General features: G+C 45.3%; 1 protein-coding gene across 1 annotated transcript in view; it reads right to left on the reverse strand.

Moving 5' to 3' along the window:
- Positions 1-22869, reverse strand: part of LOC147361485 (guanylate cyclase soluble subunit beta-2-like) — a 61351-nt gene that overhangs the window by 15716 nt on the left and 22766 nt on the right. Inside the window, 9 exon segments of the mRNA XM_086330775.1 lie at positions 1460-1606; positions 2346-2494; positions 4115-4435; positions 7930-8146; positions 9620-9723; positions 11395-11506; positions 12513-12709; positions 13747-13846; positions 17795-17955. Of these exon segments, the coding sequence (XP_086186901.1) occupies positions 1460-1606; positions 2346-2494; positions 4115-4435; positions 7930-8146; positions 9620-9723; positions 11395-11506; positions 12513-12709; positions 13747-13846; positions 17795-17955 (1508 nt within the window).

Genomic DNA, 22869 nt, shown 5'->3' on the forward strand with positions numbered 1-22869 from the left:
TTTAGGTGGCCCTAATGGTAAAGAACCTGCCTGCCAGTGCAGGAGACATGAGACCCGGGTTTGATCTCTGGGTAAGGAAGATCCCCTGGAGGAGGGCATAGCAACCCATTCCAGTATTCTTGCCTGGAGAATCCCATGGACAGAGGAGCCTGGGGGTTACAGTCCATAGAGTCACACAGAGTTGAACATGACCGAAAGGATTTAGCATGCACAAATGTGCGCATGGCTTTCATTAGAATTCTTTAACCAAAACACTTATCTCATTTCTGACCTTCTTGTCTCTTCTCTTCTCATTACCTCCCTTCCTGATTTTTTATTTATGACATTGGGGATTTTATACAACAGCTGTCTCTGTGTGTTTGCAATGGGCCAGTATCACGGACATGACGTGTGACCAGCTTTTGCTCTGAAGACTGCCACAGACACCACTGCCAGTACCTGCAGTGCTTCTCAGCCTCTAAATCGTTAAGGTGATGGTGAATGTGGCACATCTCAGAATCCCCTATACAGGGGCTATCGCTAGGGAAAATCCTACTCCATCTTATAGCCGGCTTTGTTTTTAGCTGGTTGTTTAGTTGATTGCACAGATCTGATTGACAGGAGCTGTGAAGGGACTTCGATTTTTAGAGGACAGAGACTCTGTTCCAAACCACCTCGAGACCGCTGGGCTCAGCCGAGCAGACAGAAGACGGCATTTACTTTTCATCATCAAAAGCGTCCAACTTTTATAGTGTGAACAAACTTCCATACTTGGAAAAGCAGCTTCCTGTGTTCCTGTGAGAAAGGCAAGCAGATGTCTCGCTCGTGGCCACGTGCTGGAGGGAAAGCTATTGTGAATATCTTACGGCACCATGGTGTCTGGCCTGCTGGCTGGAGGCAGTTTCACACCTCAGCCTGAGTTCCGAACCCGTCAGACGGCATGTCGGATACACAACTTCCCTAAGCAAAGAGAAGTTGGCTGTTTAGTCAACCTGAACCACTTGTTGAAAATGCTCGAGCAAAAAGGCAGGAATTGGAAATGAGCTGGCTTCCTAAGGATGGAAATCCACTAAGCCAGGGTTAGGGACAAAGGAAGCCTGCGTTAACCCCATCATAACCCCGAACTCTGAAGCCTCTTCTCAAATTTGAGAGAAGCTGAGGCAATAACCTGGAGAAGGAAATGGGAACCCACTCTAGTATTCTTGCCTGGAGAATCCCAGGGACAGAGGAGCCTGGTGGCCTGCCGTCTATGGGGTCGCACAGAGTTGGACACGACTGAAGCAACTTAGCAGTAGCAGCAGAGGAAATAACACCCTAATATCTCTGTTACTTTAATGTATGCAAAAGAAGAGACGAGTTGGGAGAAATGATCCATTTTAATTACTGTCACATACCCAGGAGCCATCCGAGCAGACTAATAGAATTCTACTATATTGTGTGAGGTAACTGGTATTAAGCAAAGAACTTGGTTGCTCTTTACCTGAATGGGTTCTCCGGTAACAGGATTCATCACTTCTTTTGCAGAAATCCTCATCCCCAAGGCAAAGTTCGCTACCCTCTGAGCGTGGCTTCCAACAGGCACTGGTACACCCCCCACCACCATATAAGCATCTCCTATTGTTTCCACCTATAAGGGGGGAAATAGGAGGGAATTCAGAGGGTTTTCTTAATGCGCTAAATATAACACTACATTTTTTTTTTTTGGTCATTCTCTAGTAAAGAACCTGCCTGTAAATGCAGGAGAACCAAGTTTGATCCCTGGGTTGAGAAGACTGCCCGCCCCCCACCCCCAGAGAAGGAAATGGCAACCCACTCCAGTATTCTTGCCTGAAAAATCCCATGGACAGAGGAGTCTGGTGGGCTACAGTCCCTGGGGTCACAAAGAGTCAGACATAACTGAGCGACTAACACACACACATTGATGGAAGGACCATATTAAAAGCTGGTGGTTATTTTCTATGGGTGTGAGGAGCATGAGGGAGGGTGAGGTGAGAAAAAAAATAACTCAGGAGGTGCCACGAGGAAGCCAAAAGTTCTTTCTGCTTTTGGCAGAGGCAAGTCCCAGAGAGGACGAAGCTGTCTATTAGATCCACATGTAATGCATATATTAGATACACATTTAGGTTAGACTTGCTGCTGAAATGAAGGCATAGTATTCAGTATGCCTCTTGAAGGCAACCTTAGCACTGGGCAGTATAGAAGGATTTTTGAAAAATTTAAATTTTTAGCTCTTCCTCCCATCCCCTCTGGCATCCACACCAAACCCTAGACTAGTGAGGGGAGAGGAAAAATGAAGACCCAACACCAGGTACGCACCCTGCCCCGGCACACAGGGACACACACAGCCCAAGGCACCACACGCTTACCTTGTAGACCTCATGGACGCTGGTTAACCTGTCGAACTTGGAGTACATTGAATTCAGCATGTTCACTATCTGGATAGGTTCGCAGGCAGCACAGATGTTCGTAAACGTCACCACGTCGCTGAAGAGAATCGTGCAGGTTTTAAATTCTCCTGCAACATAAACCAGGTGTCAGAGCCAAGGATGTAGAATAACAATTCTTTTAATTCTGGATTCAAGTAGCCTTTAGGAACCAAATTTGACCGTGGCACAGGGAGAAGGAGCCAGGTCCGCATCACCATTCACCATCCACCCACCAGACATCTGTTGCATGTCTGTTATGAGCTGGTCATCATGCTGGTGGAATCGTGTGATATGAAGCAGACAGGGGTCCTTGCCCATAAGGAGTGCCTGGTCTAGGGAAGCAGACAGAGTGCAAACACTTAATAGGGTGTGCAGACCACCGGGGATGTCAGGATGGTCTGGGTGGGCACTGCTTACAGAGAGGTCGGTGAGTTAAAGCAAAGCCTGAACCACAGGAGACACGAAGGGAAGGGAGAGTTCCATGGAGGGGAGATTATTCCCAGAGGTGCACCCGCTCAGAACTCAGCAGGCAACCCTCCACCATGTACCCCTGTGTGCCAGGCACAACACCCTGCCGTGTTTACCCTCGGAGTGCCTTACCTTGACTCTTGCTATGCTGTTCTCTTGAAATGCCTTTCCTTTTTTTTTTTTTTTTTTTTGCAGAACTGAAGGTGGCCCAACTCAGGTACCACACACTATATATCAGCCTTCACCCCCACACCTAACCCCTGTCTCTTTCTCTTCTGACATTTATAAACCATGAATTTCTGTGTTATCTATGTTTCCAGAGTAACTTCCATGGTGGGGAAAGAAGGACGAAATTTGGAGTTAAATGGACTTCTGATGGGTTTCCTGCTCTTTTACTCATAAACTGGAGTGAACTTGCTCCACCATTTTAGCTAATAACACCTCCCTTCCGGAAATGTTCAGAAAATTAAATGAGAGAGCATATATAACCTATCTAACAGAGATCCTGGCAAGATAACTTTTCCTTAATGCACATAAATTTCCTTTTTTTTCGGTTACCCCATTAATGTATTCTGTAGGTACCAGTCAAACTCACAAGACTATAAGCTTCTTTGAGTCCCAGCACCCAGGACAGCACCCTGGCATTCAGCTTCCCATGCTTGCCTGGTGAAATGAACACTCGCTGGTGACCAGCGGAAAGTGAGTTTGGAATGAACATGGCCTTCTTCCCTCTAGAAAAAGCTTGCTCTCCCAGAATGGTCCTTAGGGACATCCCTTCATTTATTTAGCGTGAATGTATCAGCTTCCCTAGTAGCTCAGACAGTGAAGAATCTGTCTGCAATGCGGGATGCTGGGGACCTGGGTCAGGTTCCATCCCTGGATTGGGAAGATCCCCTGGAGAAGGGAAGGGCTGCCCACTCCAGTATTCTTGCCTGGAGAATTCCATGGGCAGAGAGCCTGGCCAGCTACAATCCATGGGGTTACAGACAGTCAGACACGACTGAGCCACTGACACTTTCATTACCACGTCATTTCCAGTTGTGGTGAAGAACCCTATGTGGTCACTGTATTATTATTCTCAAGGTAGAAAGAAGAAAGCTAGGCTATGGAGCTTAAGTAACAAGTCCAAGACCACAGTTGCTAACAAGCAATGGAGACAGACTCCAAACCCTGATCCTCCTGGTTTCAGAGCTGGCGCCCCCAGCTATCAAGGCGCCCTGTGTGGGGCGGGCACCCCTCACCTGCGGCGACCTTCCTGCCCTCCTTCAGCTGGTTGGCCACGTGCTCAGGCAGCATGGCGTACAGCAAGGTCTCGGTCTTCCTCTTTTCTGCGGCCAAGTGCGTGGAGAGGACCCGCAGCTCCTCCTTCTTCCTCTCCAGCTGGTTGGACAGCTCAATCTCTGCCAGGCGCTGCTGGTTGAGAAGGATGAGGTCCCTGGTGGGGTCGTGGGGGGCGATGTCGGAGAGGTGCATCTGGCGCTCCTCCAGCTCCTGCAGGCTGCGGAGCCTGGGGGAGCACAGGTACATCATGCAACGCAGGGGCTCCATCCAGATCATCTGGCCTTCCCGCCCGGGAGACAGATGGGACAAGGCGGCATGTCACATGGCGCCCGACCGTCACCCCCGTGGCCCGCCCTGCTCGCTCAGTCGTGCTCCTCCCCTCTCCGCCGAAGGTCCTCAAAGTCCTCTCCTTTCTGTCTGTCTCCGTGTCCTGCACTCCTGCTCTGTCCACAGCAGCTCTCTCCACGGCTGCTTTTCTTACCTTGAAGGGACTCCCGTCCATGACCTCCAAACTACCTCTCCTGTAACACAAGTGTTTTCCTCGCTGGGCCCTTCTGCCATTTAAGGGCGTAGAGCTAATCCTGCTTCCTGGAATCTATCTCACTTCTGGGGACTTTTCTGACCCTTCTTTCATTTAGATTTCTCTTACCTCTTTCCATCTTTCCTTTAGGACTTTCACTCATCCCTTAGATGCTGGCGTCAGCACGCCCCAACTGCACTCCCACAGTGAATTTGTGGAAAAACCTTGCTTCCTGGGCTCAAGATACCTATTACTTTTAACAATTGATGTCTATTCTCTTATTATAAAAGCAGTAGACATTCACTGCAGAAAATGCAAAAAAGTGGAAGAAAATAATAAAAATCACCCATGATCACACCACCAATAATTACTGTTACAATTTGGGGGTATATCTTTTTACTCCCCCAAAATGGAATTATCAGCCATCTTCTTTGAGTAATCTCAATTTTTCACTTAAATTCTGTAATAGGTATTCTTTCATAGCATTAAATATAGATAGGTGTCATTGTTTGCTGTGTACTATATTTAAGCAATAAGCTAACATTGATTATATTTTGTCTATTTCATCATTCCATATATTGTGAATTACTTTAAAGTACATCATTGTGCATAATTGTGGCTATTTTGTTAAAAGATATATTCTTAGGCAAAAATATGCTCATTTTAAGATTTTTGATACATATTGCCAAATTGCCCTCTAAATTGGGACAGTTTACAGTCCTTGTTACAATGACTTATTATTGTCTATTAGGTGTTTATACATGGATGTCTCCAACTGGGCTCACTTTAGTCCCATCTACAAATCTCTTCTCTTAACTCTTTTATCACAGACATTTTTAGTTCCTACCATGACTCGGGCACACTGCTGTAGGTGTGGAAGAGGATACAGCAGTGACTCAAACTGACAAAGTTGCACTCAAGTTGTCAATACCATCTTTCCTTAATCACAGCTTTATAACCAGTTATCTCAGCAAGAAAGCTAATAATTACCCAAATATTCTCTTTTTTAACCTGTGCATCCAGTCACCAATTTCTGCCTTAACTCCCTCATGAGTCTGTTCCCCTGTCACCACCCCAGAGTCCCTGCCTGGCTGCACTCAGCACTCTGAGCTTCCCTCCTGCTCTCCAGGGGCAGCATCCCCTGGCCTCCCAGGCTCCATCTTCTCAACACCCCTGGTCCATCCTTCACGTGGCTCCAGAATGACCATTCTAAATCTCAAATCTGATCGCGGTAGACACGTAAAAAATGTCTCCAGCTACAGGATAAAGCTCATCTCACCAGCCTCTCTCCCATCATAAACTCTAAAGTTCAATCAGGGTTCCCAGAACATGTCATTTTCCCCTCAGATGTCCCCACCACTCTGCCTGTGTTTATGCCTACAATACCTACTAGTCCTACAGGAAGCTCAAAGTATGTGTGCCTTGTAGCATGTTAAAAAATTAATTCAAAATGGGTCAGAGACCAAGTGTAAGAGCTAAACCAATAAAACCCTTAGAAGAAATCATAAGAAAAGCTTCATGACATTGGATTTGGCAATGATTTCTCTGATGTGACACCAAAACCACAGGCAACAAAAGGAAAAATCGGTAAATTGGAGAATATAAAAATTAAAAGCTTATGTGCCAACAATACAATCAACGGAGTGAAAAGAAAACCCACAGGGTGGGAGAAAATATTTGCAAAGGATAAGGGGTTAATATCCGGAATATATGAAGAACTCTTACAACACAACAATAAAATCCAAACAACCTGATTGAGAAATGGGCAAATAATTTGAACAGACATTTCTTCAAAGAAGATATACAAATGACACTTAACATCACTAATTGTTGCTGCTGCTGCTAAGTCACTTCAGTCGTGTCCGACTCTGTGCGATCCCATAGACGGCAGCCCAACAGGCTCCCCGGTCCCTGGGATTCTCCAGGCAAGAACACTGGAGTGAGTTGCCATTTCCTTCTCCAATGCATGAAAGTGAAAAGTGAAAGTAAAGTCGCTCAGTCGCGTCCAACCCTCAGCGACCCCATGGACTGCAGCCTACCAGGCTCCTCTGTCCATGGGATTTTCCAGGCAAGAGTACTGGAGTGGGGTGCCATTGCCTTCGTCACTAATTGTTAGGGAAATGCAAACTAAAACCACGGTGAGATACCACTTCATACCCATTAGGATACTATTATTAAAAAAAAAAAAAACAATCACAGAAAAGAACGAGTATCCATGAGAAAGTAGACAGACTGGAACCCTTGTGAACTACTGATGGGAATATGAAATGGTGCAGCAGCTATGGAAGAGGGTATGGCAGTTTCTCAATAAATTAAAAACAGAATTGCCATATGATCCAGCAATTCCACTTTCGGACATAAACTGAAAGGAAGTGAAAGTCGGGACTCAATGAAACATCTGCATACCCATGTTCCCAGAAGCATTATCCGTTATTCAAAAAGTGGAAGCAACGCAACGATCCACTGACAGATGAGTGAATCAGTGAAGTATAGTCTATACATGTGGGAATAATAATAATTCAGCCTTAAAAAGGAAGGGAATTCTGACATGTGACAACATGGATGAACCTTGAGGACATTATGCGAAGTGAAAAACGACAGCCACAAAAGGACAAATACTACATGATTCCACTTACATGAGGTACCTAAATTAATCAGATTCATAGAGACAGAAAGCAGAGTGGTGGTTGTCAGGATGTGCGGTTGGGGAAAACAAGGAGTTGGTGTTTCATGAGCACAGAGTTTCAGTTTTGCAAGATGATTAACTTCTGGAGATGGATGGTGGTGTTTGCACAACTTTGTGAATGCACTTACCACTACCGAACTGTACACTGAAAAAGGGTTAAAATGGTAAACTTCACATTCTGTAAATTTTATTATAACTGAAACAAAGTCAAAACAAAAATGTGTGCCCTATTATAACAGTAGGGCAGATGATCACGTTACCATATAAAGGACAGACCACTACTTGAGTACAAATAGTACCACCTGTATTCTGAAAATTCTGGTAACAAAAACCAGAACTTTATAATTACATGTAAATATAATCAGAGTTCCTTTATGCCTAAACTAGACATGGTTTGAAGAAATAAAATATATTGCTACCAGGTGAAGCCAAATGGAAAAAACATACGCTGCTGTCAATGTAGTCCCCCACTTTTTAGCCAACTTTTTTGAGGAAATTAGAAAACTGCTTCTTCCCTTTCTGTCTGGTCTCCCAGGGCAGACAGCAACCAGGAAGGAGCAAGTTACTACCTCAGAGTTTGAGCGCGGGCTGACTTCTCCAGGCTGCAGGCAACATCTCCCTGCGCGCCTTCAGGACAAATTGACTGTTGATAAATTTGCAGATGCTGAAAATGTTGAAGGTGACTTGGGGATGGACAATGGAGAAGTACACATCTAATTGAACCTTCTGGGTTTGGAGACCCGGGACGTACTTCTGAAGGCTCACTCCAGCTTGTTTGACCTGCAGCTATCCACAGGGGACACACGTTAGACCGCAGAAGAGACAGCAACCCGAACAGTAAATGTTCCCCTAGAAATGACGCACCCCACCATGCTGTGTGACTTGCTAGGGGTGAAGGGAATGAAATAAACACCACGGTAGTAATGAAACATTTAAAAGGCAAACCTGCAGCTGACCTCTGAAAGAGGAAAGAACAGCATGGGAGTGCCTGAGAGCACATTCATTTCTTGGCTCCCAAGAAAGAGGTTAAAGCTGTCCATGGGGATAATAATTCTTTCCGAGCTTTAGTCCTCTCTTCTGTCTTTGTCTCTGTCTCTTTGGAATTAACTAATAAAGGAACGAGAAAATTCTGTAGCTTGGACCTGACACCCAGATCTGGATGAAGAAGGGAATTCATGATGGAGATGGGGTCACCTTTCACTGCCATCTCCAGGAAACACACAGAAGGAAAAAACAAAGTAAGTGTCCTTTACATAGAAAGTCCAATGCCAACCAAAGTTATCCAGGAACACTTAAATTAACTTCACTCTGTCAGGCTATAGAAATCAACCTAACTATATGGAATAAGGGTCATTAAATTGTCTATTTCTATGCCCAAAACCTAAAAAGAAAGGGAGTGTTTAAGTAGATCAGAATTTTAAATATTAATAGTAGCAGTAATAATAATAATTAATACTAATATCCTCATGGCATTGGGGGAAAGTCACAATACATAGCTTTATAATGTATAGTTATTTCACCCAGGGGTGTTTGATTTTCTCAGATCACAAATTCTCTGCAGCCAGAGATGACCCTCATGTGATGTTTACTCAAACATCACAGAATCTGTATCCAGCATCTACTGGTAAGGGATCATGTGACATATATATGCATTCACATAAATATCAGAGGAAGTCAGAATGGCTGAAGGCATTTTTAACTGGCAGTTTGGGGACCAAATTCATTTTGCTCTTAAATGAGTTTATAATTCAATTTTATCAATCACTTTTATCCAAGGAAACTGACCACACTTAAATGATCACTGTCCACCACCCCTCCCACAGAACAGTGGGTACAGGCCTCTCCCTCCTCCTTCAAGATGCAGAAAGACAAGCCTGGTGGAACTGAGCCATCCATGGTGGCCGTAAAGACGGGGAGTGGTCACATTTAGAATTCCACCCTGCCACTGCTGCTGTGGGCTTTTGCCTCTTGCTGGAGTGACTTCAGTGTCCTTTCTCTTTTCTCTAATGGCAAATTTGCTCATGCACCCACTGGTTCAAACCCCCTAGAACTGCTCCCTTCCGCATCCATCAAGAAGATGCTGCATTCTCATTTTTGGAAGATGCCACAATGAAAAGCAGTCCTGCCAGGCTAAATCCTAGCCTCCCAAACCCTGGGTACTCCTCGGGGACTTGAAAGTCTCCACCAGCTGTCGAAGACTATGAGACTTACTCCCGTCCCCAGCCTATCCCCCGTTCAAGAGAGACAAGTCCCCCTTACTGATTCATCAAATATCACGTGAAAGGGAAAAGCAGTGCAGAAGGTCTTCGCCTCTATCCAGAGCCGCTCGGGATAAATCGGCTCAAAGGTGTCCCTGAGATGCCCTGGATGGAGAAAAAGAATCCCATTCATTCACAGACAACACTCGGGCCACCAACCCCAGAGACTATCTCAAATGTTTTCCCGGCAAAGCACAGTCCTGCCCCTCAGCATCTCAAGCTCCCTCAACATCTCCAGATGGCCGCGGCAATTCTGCTTCCAAATTAAAACAAACAGAAAACTTGCTACCAGGTTGAGAAGCGCTCCCCTGCCCCCTGCCAAGTTTCTGCCCGCCGCTCAAGGGTTCCTGGGCCAATTGAGTGTGTCTTGCCATGAAAACAGGGCCGGCATTGAAACGCTGACAGCTAGACAATGAGCTCGCTGAGCGCAGCGTGCGCGCCCGGCCGGCGTCAGGGACATTTGCCATGGAGCTCTGCAGACTGACAGTTTTGGGTGGCACATGAAAATTTCATCCAACAGCCCTATTTGGCAGGGTGTGGAGATTCGAAATGGAGCCTTTTTGATATGAAAATCTCCTAGACAAAGGATGTCAATTGCATGTTTGACTCGCTTGCGGAGGCTTGAAGGACTCAAAATGCAGTCCTTTGAGCGCAGTTGATCTTCTCCCAGACACATGTCATCATGACCCATGGTTTATGACCAGGGGTCTCCAGCCCCCTGTTCTGACTCAGGTCTTAGGTGCTGATCATGAGACTGAATATCAGCGGGGTCGTGCCTTCGAGAGCCTGATACCTTCGCTTCACAGTTGGAAGATGGAGCACTTAGGCTCCCCAGGGACACGGCCAGAACTCTGCGATCCTGGGTCCCGACACACTATCCTTCACACTCCTGGACATCATGGTTTTTATCTACAGACTTCCGGGCCAGAAATGCCTCGCAGTCCCGAAGGCCTGAGGAGCTGCGACAAACTCTTGTTATTGATACGTCAACATTCATCTGCCTCCTCTTCAACATAGTCACCAACGGGAGCTCAGTCGTCTCCCCTCCAGCAGCTTCCCCTGATTGCAGGGGAGACTGTGCCTCCGTGTCACCCCCAGCACAAGTGAAAGGAGCAAAGGAAGGCAAGTTAGAGCTAGTGTTTTGAAGCTATAATCCACGCCCACCAAATCCAAGCTCTGCAGAAATCAGTGACCATCCTCAGGATTCACGCCAGGTGGGTCTTCCACCAGCTTGTACCCTAACCCAAAGGACAGGATAACCGTCCGTATCTCTTTCCCATTGCTTCTCAGTAAAAGTCTTTTTTTTTTTTTTTCTTCGAGTATAGTTGATTTAAAATGTGTTAGTTTCTGCTGTCACAAGGTGGGGTGAAAGTCGCTCAATCGTGTCCCACTCTTTGTGACCCCATGGACTGTAGCCCGCCAGGCTCCTCTGTCCAAGGAATTCTCCAGGCAAGAATACTGGAGTGGGTTGCCATTTCCTTCTCTAGGGGATCTTCCAGACCCAGGGATTAAACAGGTCTCCTGCATTGCAGGCAGATTCTTTCCCATCTGAGCCACCCTGCTGTACACCATAGTGAATCTGTTACACACATACATATATCCCCTCTCTTTTAGATTATTTCCTCTAAAATTCTTTCAATTGATTTAATAAACCAGATGAATCCAGGGTTGAAAAAGAAATCAGTGACATCCTGATGACAGAGGACTTGGCCCATTTGTGTGCAGGAAACAATTACCCTGGTCTCAGAGCTGAGGTCAGGAGAAGAGCCCACTCACCTTTTCCGAACATGACTATGTTCCTCACAACTTCCCAGCGGGACTTTTTCACGGCATGAATAGAGACACTCAAATATTTCTCTTTCATCCTAAGGAAAGCTGCCTCCGGGGTCTGCAGATAGCAGGGAGAGAAGCATACACCACTGGTCATGTGACTGGTCATGTGACAGGAGGTGCATGAGCCCCTTTGGCTAGGATGGGGCCAGAGGAACAATGGGGCCAATGCAAGGTCAACTTTAGCAAGATTTCATAAGCCCCAAGGCTGTTATCCAATTAATCCTCATGCTGTTTCTCCACCAAAGGCACCATTATATAAGGCAGCAGATTATAAAATCTCAAGGGGGGTGGTGTTGGTGACAGGAAAATCACCTGGTGACTTCTCTTCCTGTGGGAGAAGATTCTGCAGTGAGCAAAGCAAGCTTTGAACACTCTGAGATGCAGACATTGTGTGCTCCAGGAATCACAGACTTCTCTATGAGCTCTGTGGACACAGAGAGCCATGCACCTGGTAGATATGGTACCTAAACTGGTAACAGTCACTCCACAAGCTGCAATCGAGGCAGCCAATCGCAGGCTTCTGAATTCACTCCAGCCCCCAGTCTGGCCCCAGCTGCAGAAATGGGCACTCAGGACTTGAAAGGTCAATCTGCATCATGGGAATTGCAAAATAAGCCACGAGCTCCAAATTTCAAGGCCTTTACGTTGATAGTTTTTTAACAGGCAAAAATGTTCCAGGCTAAGGTCCATTCCCAAAGACCCTCCCAATTTTTATTCAAATGACCTTAGCCCAGTGGTTCTCAACCAACCGTAACTTTGTTTCCCACTCCTTCCTGAGGACACTTGGCAGTGCCCAGAGACATTTTTGATTGCCACAACCTGGGTGGTGGGGGGAGCTGGGTGCCACTATCATCTAGTGAGTAGACCAAGGATGCTGCTAAACTCCCACAGGACTGCCCATTATAACGAAGAATTATCTGGTCCAGAATGTCAGCAGGGCTGAGACTGGAACACCCCACACTAACTCCACTTTTAGAAGTGGAGTTCTTTGCATCGATTGTTCTGAGACTGGTCGCTCCCCAGAGAAACTGTGCTTTCTGAAAACACAGCACACCCAGTACCTCTCGGTCTCTCTGGCTGTCCTGACTGTCTTGTGATCCCTTTGGCTTTGCCCTTCTCATCTGTCCGTGGGACTTTTGCACAATCAGAAACACTACATGCTCCTTCTTCCCCATCCTCTCCTCCTCCTGATTCACGTCAAGGATGTCCATGGTCACGTCAGTGTCGAAGAAGTCCTTGGCCACAGCTTCAATGATCCCTGCAGCAGAAGGGCAGGTGAGGGATGGCAGAAGGCAAAATCTTAAAGCAAATCAAGTTATACAACTTTTGATAAATATTCCCAAGTCCACCAAGCTTAGGCCCTGTGTCAAAGCAGGCAGCACATGACAGATTAATAAACTAAAAATAATAACTTAAAGGTGGCGATTTCTATAACTAGGTACTAAATATATTCCCACCACTCTAATTTCTAGTTTGGCATCTATTCATTGGTTTGTTTTTTCCAGGAAGGCATGCAACTCATTAAATAAACTAGAGAAAATGTAAGAAAAAGTCAACTATAAAAGTATTAACGATCATGTTTTTTAAAGTGTTCCTCTGGGAATCTATCCCAGGGTTTTAATACAAAACTTCAGAAAAGCATGCATGAAGATGTTCATTTCAGCACTGTTTGCAATAGCAAAAGAGTAGAATCCACTGAAAATTCAACAATAGGTGACTATTAATTATGATATAGAATATGATTCAGCCATTGAAGACGTGGCTTTAAAGACTCTGTGAGGAGCTTCCCTGGAGGTCCCAGTGGTTAAGACTTTCCCTTCCAATGCAGGGGGTGTGGGTTTGATCACTGGTCTGGGAGCTAAGATGACTCTTGGCCAAAAAACCAAAACATAAAACAGGAGCAATATTGTAACAAATTCAATAAAGACTTTAAAAATGATCCACAGCAAAAAAAAAAAAAAAATCTTGAAAAACAATAAAGACTGTGAAAATTTGAAAGGATCCCTTTTCTATAATACTGAATATAACAAAAGTGTACAAAATAATATGCACAGTTATCACAATTATGTGAAAACTCCCATGATGAAAATGCTGAAACGAAAATCATCCCTTCATCTGGTACTTGCAAACTTATTTTAAGGCTCAACTTTGGGAGTTATGGTCACGATAGCAAAAAGTCAGGCTACGAACTTCCTACCCACAGCCGACTCTTACTCATCCTGGGGAATCTATGGGGAAAGACATCCTTACTCCATAGATCTCACAGCTCTGGGTCTGGTTAAGCCACCGCCATACCTGGTACAATGTGGCACAGACCGCTTCTATCAGAGTAGTAATGGAGAAGCATCTTCCCCTCTGCCCCTCTCTCCACACGAAAGGATGGTGCATTCATCTCCTGTTTAAAAGACACAGCACATTTTTCCCGGTGGATACAGGTTATCTAAACTATGGTCTTAAGACTTTGTGAAGCAACAGTACCTACTTATCATGTCACATAGAACTGTATCCCCAAACCCCTTCCAATCACATCCAGTGGAGAGTGGCCTAGGTCCGTACAGGTCCTTAGAACAGTCAGGGAGGAACTTTCTACACCTCTAGGATAGGCTCGGGTCTTTGACCCTTATCTAGCAGGAAGAAGTTCCATAAGAAAAGACCTCCATCCCCATACCCCTTAAGAACAAGGGTATAGAGTCTCTCCAGGGGAATGAGACAGGCTGGGACCCTTTGCTCCAGTTGCTACAATGCTTACACCTATACACACCACTTCTCGAGCAACAAAATACAAAGAAATTGTATGGGGTTAAAAATAACCATGTGCATGCAAGCGGTTGGGGCAAATTCTGGACAAAAGATACAGAGACCAGAAATCCCCTACTGCCACTTCTGAAGAGCCAGGAGCAAAAACTGGGTGTCAGGAGCAAAAGCAGGGTCCTGAGCGTGCCTCTGCACTCAACACCACCAGAGGGGTGGGCAAAATGCCTAAGCCAGCTCCCCCCAGCTCGACCCCTGGACACACACCCTGCCCTCACCCCATATGAGGAACAAGCTTTGCTCTCTTTGGGGAGTAGGCATGCAAGGGAACCTGTTATTTGCTCTTGCTCCCCACTGCTTCAGTGTTAATAAGCTCAGTCGTGTCTGACTCTGGGAGATCCTATGGACTGTAGCCCGCCAGGCTCCTCTATCCCCGGGATTCTCCAGACAAGAATACTGGAGTGAGTTGCCGTGCCCTCCTCCCCTGCTGCAGTAGCGGCTCCAATAAAGCCTTGCCCACCCCAGAAAAAAAACACCCACGATTTTTCAGCCCCTTAAAGTTGGGAATTTTATATTATACCTAATCACCTAACCAACTCTATATGCAAGTATTATTGCTGCTGTTGTTTAATCACTAAGTCATGCACAACTCTTTTGTGACCCCCTGGACTGTAGCCTGCCAGGCTCCTCTGTCTGTGGGATTCTCCAGGCCAGAATACTGGAGTGGGTTGCCTCTTCCTTCTCCAGGGGATCTTCCCGACCCAGGGTTTGAACCCATGTCTCCTGCATTGGCAGAAGGATTCTTTACCACTGAGGGACCAGGGAAGCCAAGTGTAAAGAGGAGGAAATTGAGGCTCAGGGAGGTTAAGGCCAGATTCACTGTAGAACATTCTTGACCCCCAAATGAGTCTTTCCACCATGCCATGCTGCTTCTACCCATACTCCAAGGCGTGCTTGGCCTGTGACCAAGTGACCATGAGAATCTTCAGTCTGAATGATCAGGAGCTTGGAGGAATTGGCAAGTGGATAAAGTTCATCTCTTGCTCTGGAAACATAAGGCCATCTGTGCTGCAGTGTTGCACATCTGAAAAATCAAGGCTACATCTGAAGAGACCATCTTGCTCTGGGAATAAATGTTGACATCCAAGTATGTACCATCTCATGATAGATGGTGCCAGGATGTCAGGATAATCCCTAAGGATGTGTGAAAATTTGGGGTTTTTTTGGGGGGGCGGGGATGTCTAGGGGAATCCCTGAAAGAAGCTCTTTTCTTGCTCGCTTGGGTAGTAAGCAGCTCAGTACCCAGGTTCACAGCTTTTGGCCTGAGTGAGGGAAGAGATTAAGGAAGTGGGTTCCTTCTGAGATTTTTGCTCTCTTCCACAGTGGTGGTGGGTAGTGGAGGGTGGGAGTGAGAGAGTCAGAAGGAGGTAAAGAGGGGGTGCTGGTTAAAATGAGGGTTTTCCCCTGAATATCTATCTTTCCAAAAGCATATACGTAGAGTATGGATGGGCATGCTTACATTTGAGTAATCTGAAGAAGATTGGAGGCAGTGCAATGTAAAAAAATGATAAAACAGGAAAAAGTTACTTTAAAAAATTATATCCAAATCCTACCTAGTGAGAAATAACAATAATAATAGAATACAAAAGGGCTGAAATGAAACACAAGCTTTTTCTAGCATTTCTACCCTCACTTTGCACCCAAGCCTCAGCTACTTCCTAGACACAGTTCTTGAAGCCGGTGTTTTAATCCTTCCGGTCATGTCTCCAACTCTCTAAATATTAAGATTGTGCTTTTATATTTTACTTGAAATGTGGTTTTATAAAAGTGGAGAATCAGGGCAATGGGAAAATACTGAGAAGCCAACCAGAACATGGTTTTTGGAGACAGACACACCTGGGGATGCATCCTGACTCAGCCCCCACAACCTGGGTGATTTGGGACAGTTACTCTGCCTTTCTGGACCTCAGTTTTTTCATCTGTATAATGGGAAAAATAAGAGGACCTAATCTTTGGCCACATCATGCGAAGAGTTGACTCATTGGAAAAGACTCTGATGCTGGGAGAGATTGGGGGCAGGAGGAGAAGGGGACGACAGAGGATGAGATGGCTGGATGGCATCACTGACTCGATGGACATGAGTCTGGGTGAACTCCAGGAGTTGGTGATGGACAGGGAGGCCTGGCGTGCTGCGATTCATGGGGTCGCAAAGAGTCGGACGCGACTGAGCGACTAAACTGAACTGAATCTTAGGGGTAAGAGGATAATTCAATGTTTATACACTACTTAGCCCAACATCTGTCTCATAATTGGCTCTCAAATGAAAGTCAACTAAAAAATAACAAGATTAATGGCACCGTTAAAACCAAAAATATAAACCTCAAGATTCTACCAAATTACTAGAGATAGACATAAAGAAAAAGTCAGCTTTATCTTATTGTGTTTTTGCCTAAAGAGATAATCTATAATCTTTTCCCTGGAAATCTATCAGACACCATTGCATACATTTTATTTCAGCTCATATAACATTTATATATTTCATTTATCTCATTATGTGCAAAATGTCCTCACTGACACCAGAGAAGTTCTAGTCTATTGCTTCTCGCATTATTGTTTAGTCGCTAAGTCATGTCTGACTCTTTTGCGACCCCATGGACTAGCCCAGCAGGCTCCTCTGTCCATGGGATTTCTCAGACAGAATGTTGGAATGACTTGCCATTTCCTTCTCCAGGGGATCTTCTCGACCTGGGGATCAAACCCTCATCTCCTGCACTGCAGGTGGATTCTGTACCACCGAGCCACCTGGGAACTCCCTCAAGAGTAGTCTGAGCATTCAATATAGAAATGGTGAAGAAAAAGCTTAGCAAACTGCAAAGGGCCCTAAAAACAAATATCAACTCTTTGTATATAAAATAATAAGCTATTATTATGACATATGCAAATGCCACTTTGCTTCTTTAATACATTATTTTCTTTCTTAAAAAAAGGAAAAGTGAGCCTGGCCATTTAAATTTCCACCGATGCCTACAAACAGGAAAACCAGGAACTGAACTCCAGCAGGACAGATCCCAGTAGGGAAATCAGTTTAGCACCTCAGGCAGTCATGCCATGGGTTAATCAGAGTTGGGTGGTATCCGATTCCGGCTCTTGGCCCTGTTAAGACATTGCATCTAATACATGAATAAATGAATCTGGCTGCACAAGTTATTTATCAGCTCCTTCCAGGCCAGGAAACCTGAGAAGAGATTTTGCAAGTCCCCTGAAACCTGACTGGTTCCCAGTCTTTGTTCCCGTTGTGATCAATCTTTAAATCTTCTGGACTTAATGTCAAACCCCCAGCAGCTACCAGCACAAAGTCGACCTCTCCAGCTTGCCCTTCTTTGCTCACTGCAGCCAGTTTATAAAAGTAGCCAACAAGTTTTCATTTTCCATCTGTCCCCCCAGAAAACTCAACCCACTGATGCCATGTACCAAGGATTCCACAAGCCCCTGGCAACTGCAGCCTCTTAGGGGAGGTGGCGAGATGACCCAGGACTGCTAGAAGCACCTGCTTCCTCTCAGGGCCACTGAGCTCTGACCCAGATGGGCTTACCTGATAGGAGTGCGCCAGGTAGCTGTGGAGGGCATCTAGGTTTTCAATAAACTCTGTGAGGTTTCCTCCCAGTGTCCGTAACATTCGGTCATAGCCAGACATTTTGCAGAATTTAAAGAAGTATTCCCCAAAGAGTTTCAGAATGGCTTCCATGGAGACCCCTGTGGAACCCAAAATACAAGCCCCGGCCAGGTGAAATACTAAATTGCATGCGTGTCTTTTCCAAAGGTGATGAGCCCCTGGGAAGAGAACTTTTGAAAAGTTCATGGACACATGTGGAATTGTTCCTTCCTCTTTCCTCCTTCCACCCCTCCTTTCCTGCTATTAATAAATCTAGCTTGTTCAAGGTGAGAAAAAAACAGCTGTGTTGTGGGCCCCCTAGGCTGAAGCTCTGAGCAGGTGCATCCTGTCACCTGCTGGGAAAACAACCCCAGAGGCCTCCCCATCCTGAGGACCTCTGTCAGGAGGGCTGGGCTGTTTGCAAGTTGGGTCTTAAAGTGGTAGTGTGCTCGGGGCTGGTGCACTGGGATGACCCAGAGGGAGGGGATGGGGAGGGAGGTGGGAGCGGGGCTCAGGATGGGGAACACATGTACACCTGTGGCGGATTCAAGTCAATGTATGGCAAAACCACTACAATATTGTAAAGTAGTTAGCCTCCAATTAAAATAAATAAATCTATATATTTTTTTAAAAGTTAAAAAAAAAAGTGGCAGTGGCAGCCTTGGACAGAAACACTGTCTGCTTGGCTCTCAGGTTCTATAAAGGTACAAAAATCCATGAAGTTGCTGTTCCAGACACTGGTTATTCTGTTTCAGGCCATCCCACTCTGTTCATAGGAAAGGACCTCTGACTGTTTCTTGAGCAAGCATCTAGGGTTTGGGTGTGGTCTTTCCCATCCCTGCTGAGCTTGGAGCTTTCTCTAGGATTGTAGTTGAGAATGCTTGTCAAGGAGAAGACAAAGGTCACTTTTCAAAACCAACCCCTGCGTTGTGTAAACAGTTTCCCTTCAGTGAATTTAGGATTCCCCGAGTTTTCTAAGTCATGGGACATCAGGAATATGTAGGAAATGACAAGAAAATGTAAGAAACAACTAAACACAAGTCGTAGATGCCTTAGCATATTTTTTGACAGTGTATAGGAGAGTCTAAAACATGCTTAGTATTCTGTCTTCTGTGTAGCAAATAAGGGGCAATAAGGAAATACGCATCTATCTGCTTATTTGTGCAAAGATAAACACCAGAAACTACTGAGATTGGTTCCCTATAGCTGCTGCTGCTGCTGCTAAGTCGCTTCAGTCGTGTCCGACTCTGTGTGACCCCATAGACGGAAGCCCACCAGGCTCCCCCGTCCCTGGGATTCTCCAGGCAAGGACACTGGAGTGGGTTGCCATTTCCTTCTCCAATGCATGAAAGTGAAAAGTGAAAGGGAGGTTGCTCAGTCATGTCCGACCCTCAGCAACCCCATGGACTGCAGCCCTCTAGGCTCCTCCATCCCCAAACTTTTAGGCACCAGGGACCAGTTTCATAGAAGACAATGTTTCTGCAGACCAGGAAGGAGGGGGATGATTTCAGGTTTGTTCAAGCACATTTGAAAAGACCCTGATGCTGGGAAAGATTGAAGGCAGGAGGAGAAGGGGACAACAGAGGATGAGATGGTGGATGGCATCACCAACTCGATGGACATGGGTTTGGGTGGACTCTGGGAGTTGGTGAGGGACAGGGAAGCCTGGCTTGCTCCGGTTCATGGGGTCGCAAAGAGTCGGACATGGCTGAGTGACTGAACTGAACTAGCACATTTATTGTGCACTTTGTTTCTATTACTATTACATCAGCTCCACCTCAGATCATCCGGGATTAGATCCCAGAGGCTGGGGATCCCTGACTTACAGGGTGCTGGGAATGGGTGGAAATAAAACAATCGTTGAGTGTGCGTGCATAGGGAGGGGCACTTCTCTGAGCAAAATTTTTGCACAGTTCTGGTTTGGGGCATCATGTTAATGATTCTTACACTTGAAGAAATAAATAAGGATAGAGAAAACTCTAAGTTGGAATACAAACAGAAACGAACAAAACAGCATTTCAACAGAATAGTTCTGAAGAACCTAATAACCCAGGGGGCAACCAAATAGCCCCGGCAGCAAAAAAATATTGAACTCTGAACATAGGATTTCGACTCTGTCCTTTAGGTTAAAGACAAAACGAACTTTAAATAAATATTTGACTATAGTGAGTAGGCTTCCTTCCCACAGCAATGTGAGTCAGCAAATCTGAAATGACTTTCTGAACGCCCAAGGATTAAACCTATAAGTAAATATGTGGGAAATGATGGGAACCAGGTTTCTCTTTCTATGAGAAAGAAGAGTAGAAGGAAGCCTGTGGTGTAGATCAGGAAAGCTACCTAAGAAGACCACAGAACCCATCCCAGCTTCAGATAGATATAGAGAATTTGAGCATTAGAATAACAAAAATATAAGATTATAGCCTATTAAAAAAAATAAGAGTAAAGAGTTCACACTGGTATAGATAGGGAAAATTCTTCCTGATAGTAGAAATTCAACTAATTAATTAAAAGGAATGATATGCTTAGAAAAAAAAATCACCATTTGACAGCATTATAAGGATTGATTCAAATAAGAATCACCAGTGAATACTAAAATTAGGGAAGGGAGAGTTTAAGAAGCAACAAGATACAGACATAGTCTGAAAGTATCTCTCACAAGATACTAATTTCAAAGGGGGAAAAATAATCACTTTACAGCGGAGAAACGTGGCAGATTCCATGTAAACCAAGCAATCAAATTAGCACCACTAAGGGGACAAATAGGCATAAGATGTCTCCTGTGATGAACTGGGAAGGCCAAAGCATAACCCTCTGGTCTTCCTGCCAAGAAAGTGTAGCCTGAACTGAATCACGAGAAGACAGCAGATAATCCTGAGCTGAGGGGCATGCTACAACATAGCTGGCCAAGGGGACTTCCCTGGCAGTCCTGTGGTTAAGATCTTGCCTTCCAGTGCAGGTGTGCGGGTTCAATCCCCGGTCAGGGAACTAACTCCCGCATGCCTCGTGGCCAAAAACAGAACAAAAAAAAAACTCAAAAAACAGAAGCAATATTGTAACAAAATCAAAAAAGACTTTTAAAAAAACGGTCTACATAAAAAAAAAAAATTAAAAAAAATAGCTGACTAGAACTTTCTGAAGATGTCAACGTTATAAAACACAAAGACTCAGGGACTGTTCCAAACTACAAAAGTCACAGAAATGTGACAACCAACTTGATCCAGGGTGTTCTTTTGTCCTACAGGACATTACTGGGAAAGCTGAGAAAATCTCAATCAAGTCTGTAGTTTAGACAATAGCACCATAGCAGCATTCATTTCCTGAACTGAACTGGTTACATAAGAGCACTTTTGGAGTAAAGAGACATCATTTTCTTAACATACCAACGATTCAGGAAAAAAATATAGATATAGAGAGAAGGATAGAGCCAACGTGGTAAAATGTTAACATTTTGGGAATATGGATGAAGAGCGTACGGCAATTCTTTGTACTATTCTTACAATCCTTCTGTGAGTTTGAAATCACGTCAAAGTAAAAAGGTTTCACTGATTGTCCTGAAAAAACCTTAGGAAATCTAACATCAGAAGACCACAGTTCTCCACCACCAGCTGAGGTACAGCTGGCTCCCGGGTCTCTGGAACATTCAGAATTTTGCTAGGTAGAATCAGGGCATTATGATTATGCCTTAAAATGCCTTTATCTTGTTAGAGATTCATACTGAAATATTTATGGGTACAATTACGGGAAACCTGAGATTTGCTTGAAGATTTTCCAGCAAAAACAAAACCAGAAATAAAGGTGGAAAAACCACAGAGAAGAAACGAGATTGGCAAAACATGAATACTGATTGAAGCTGGGTGAAGGGGATGTGGGCTTCGGTGTGCAAGTCTCTTGATTTGTGTGTGTGGGTATGAAAAATTCTATTAAAAAGTGTTTTGTTTTGCTTTTTTTTAAATAGAAGGGTTCTTTGATGGCAGGAAAATAACAGTCACTGAGTGTCTGTGCTTGGCTTCCCAGGAGAGAGAGAGCTGTAGGGCCTTCTGGGAAGCTTTTCAGTTGGAATGATGTATAAGCTCAAACTTTCTGACTTAACAAGCTTGGCTCTTCGGCATCACCAGGAAATGTTTACTGCTTGCTGGGCGACAGCTCAAGGGACTGGAAAGAGCAGAGGTAGCTGAGCAGGGCGGGTGGTGGGAGGGGACACCTGCTAAGGCCCAGCGGGGCCCCAGAGCCGCTGCCACCCGCCCTGGGCCTTCTCTGGCAAAGGGCCCTCTCCAGGCTGCCCTGCCCACAGCCTCTGCCCGCCTCCCGTCACCCAGAAACAAGTGACAAGAGCTGCTCCTCATGGGGACCCACCCGAGGCACCCAGAAAAGCACGTGCTCTTCCACAAGACAGGGGAGGGACGGCCACGCATTTTTGAGATTTTTCCTTTGAAAACGGGTCTTTTCCCCCTCAAAGCTTGGGTATCCAAAGGAATAAGCTTCAGATACCTGGAAAGAACCATTCTTTTAGAGCACTCTTCTTCTCAACAATATTACTCCAACCAGGCATGAGATGACAGATGGGGAAATCTTCTGTGAGGAGGCAGAGGCCTTTAAGAAAGGGAGAAGGGGACTGCCCTGCTGGTCCAGGTGGTTATGACTCCAACGGGTGGGGCACAGGTTTCCATCCCTGGTGGGGGGACTAAGATCTCACATGCCACAAGCCAAAAAATAGAAGGCAAAAAAGAAAAAAAGGAACAGCTCTCCATGTTGGTACCATAGGTTATAAGGAGGAAAAGTGAAAGTGTTAGTCACTCAATCATGTCCCACTCTTTGCAACCCCATGGACTGTAGCCCACCAGGCTCCTCTGTCCATGGGGATTCTCCAGGCAACAATAGTGGAGTGGGTTGCCATGCCCTCCTCCAGGAGATCTTCCCAACCCAGAGATCAAACCCTAGTCTCCTGCTTTCAGGCAGATCCTTTACTGTCTGAGCCACCAGGGAAGCTCCACAAGGAGGAAACAGATTCTCAGTTG

Source organism: Bos grunniens, chromosome 12 (assembly GCF_055505025.1).
Source record: "Bos grunniens cultivar Pamir isolate PY7600 chromosome 12, Bosgru_T2T1.0, whole genome shotgun sequence".
Classification (NCBI taxonomy): Eukaryota; Metazoa; Chordata; class Mammalia; order Artiodactyla; family Bovidae; genus Bos; species Bos grunniens.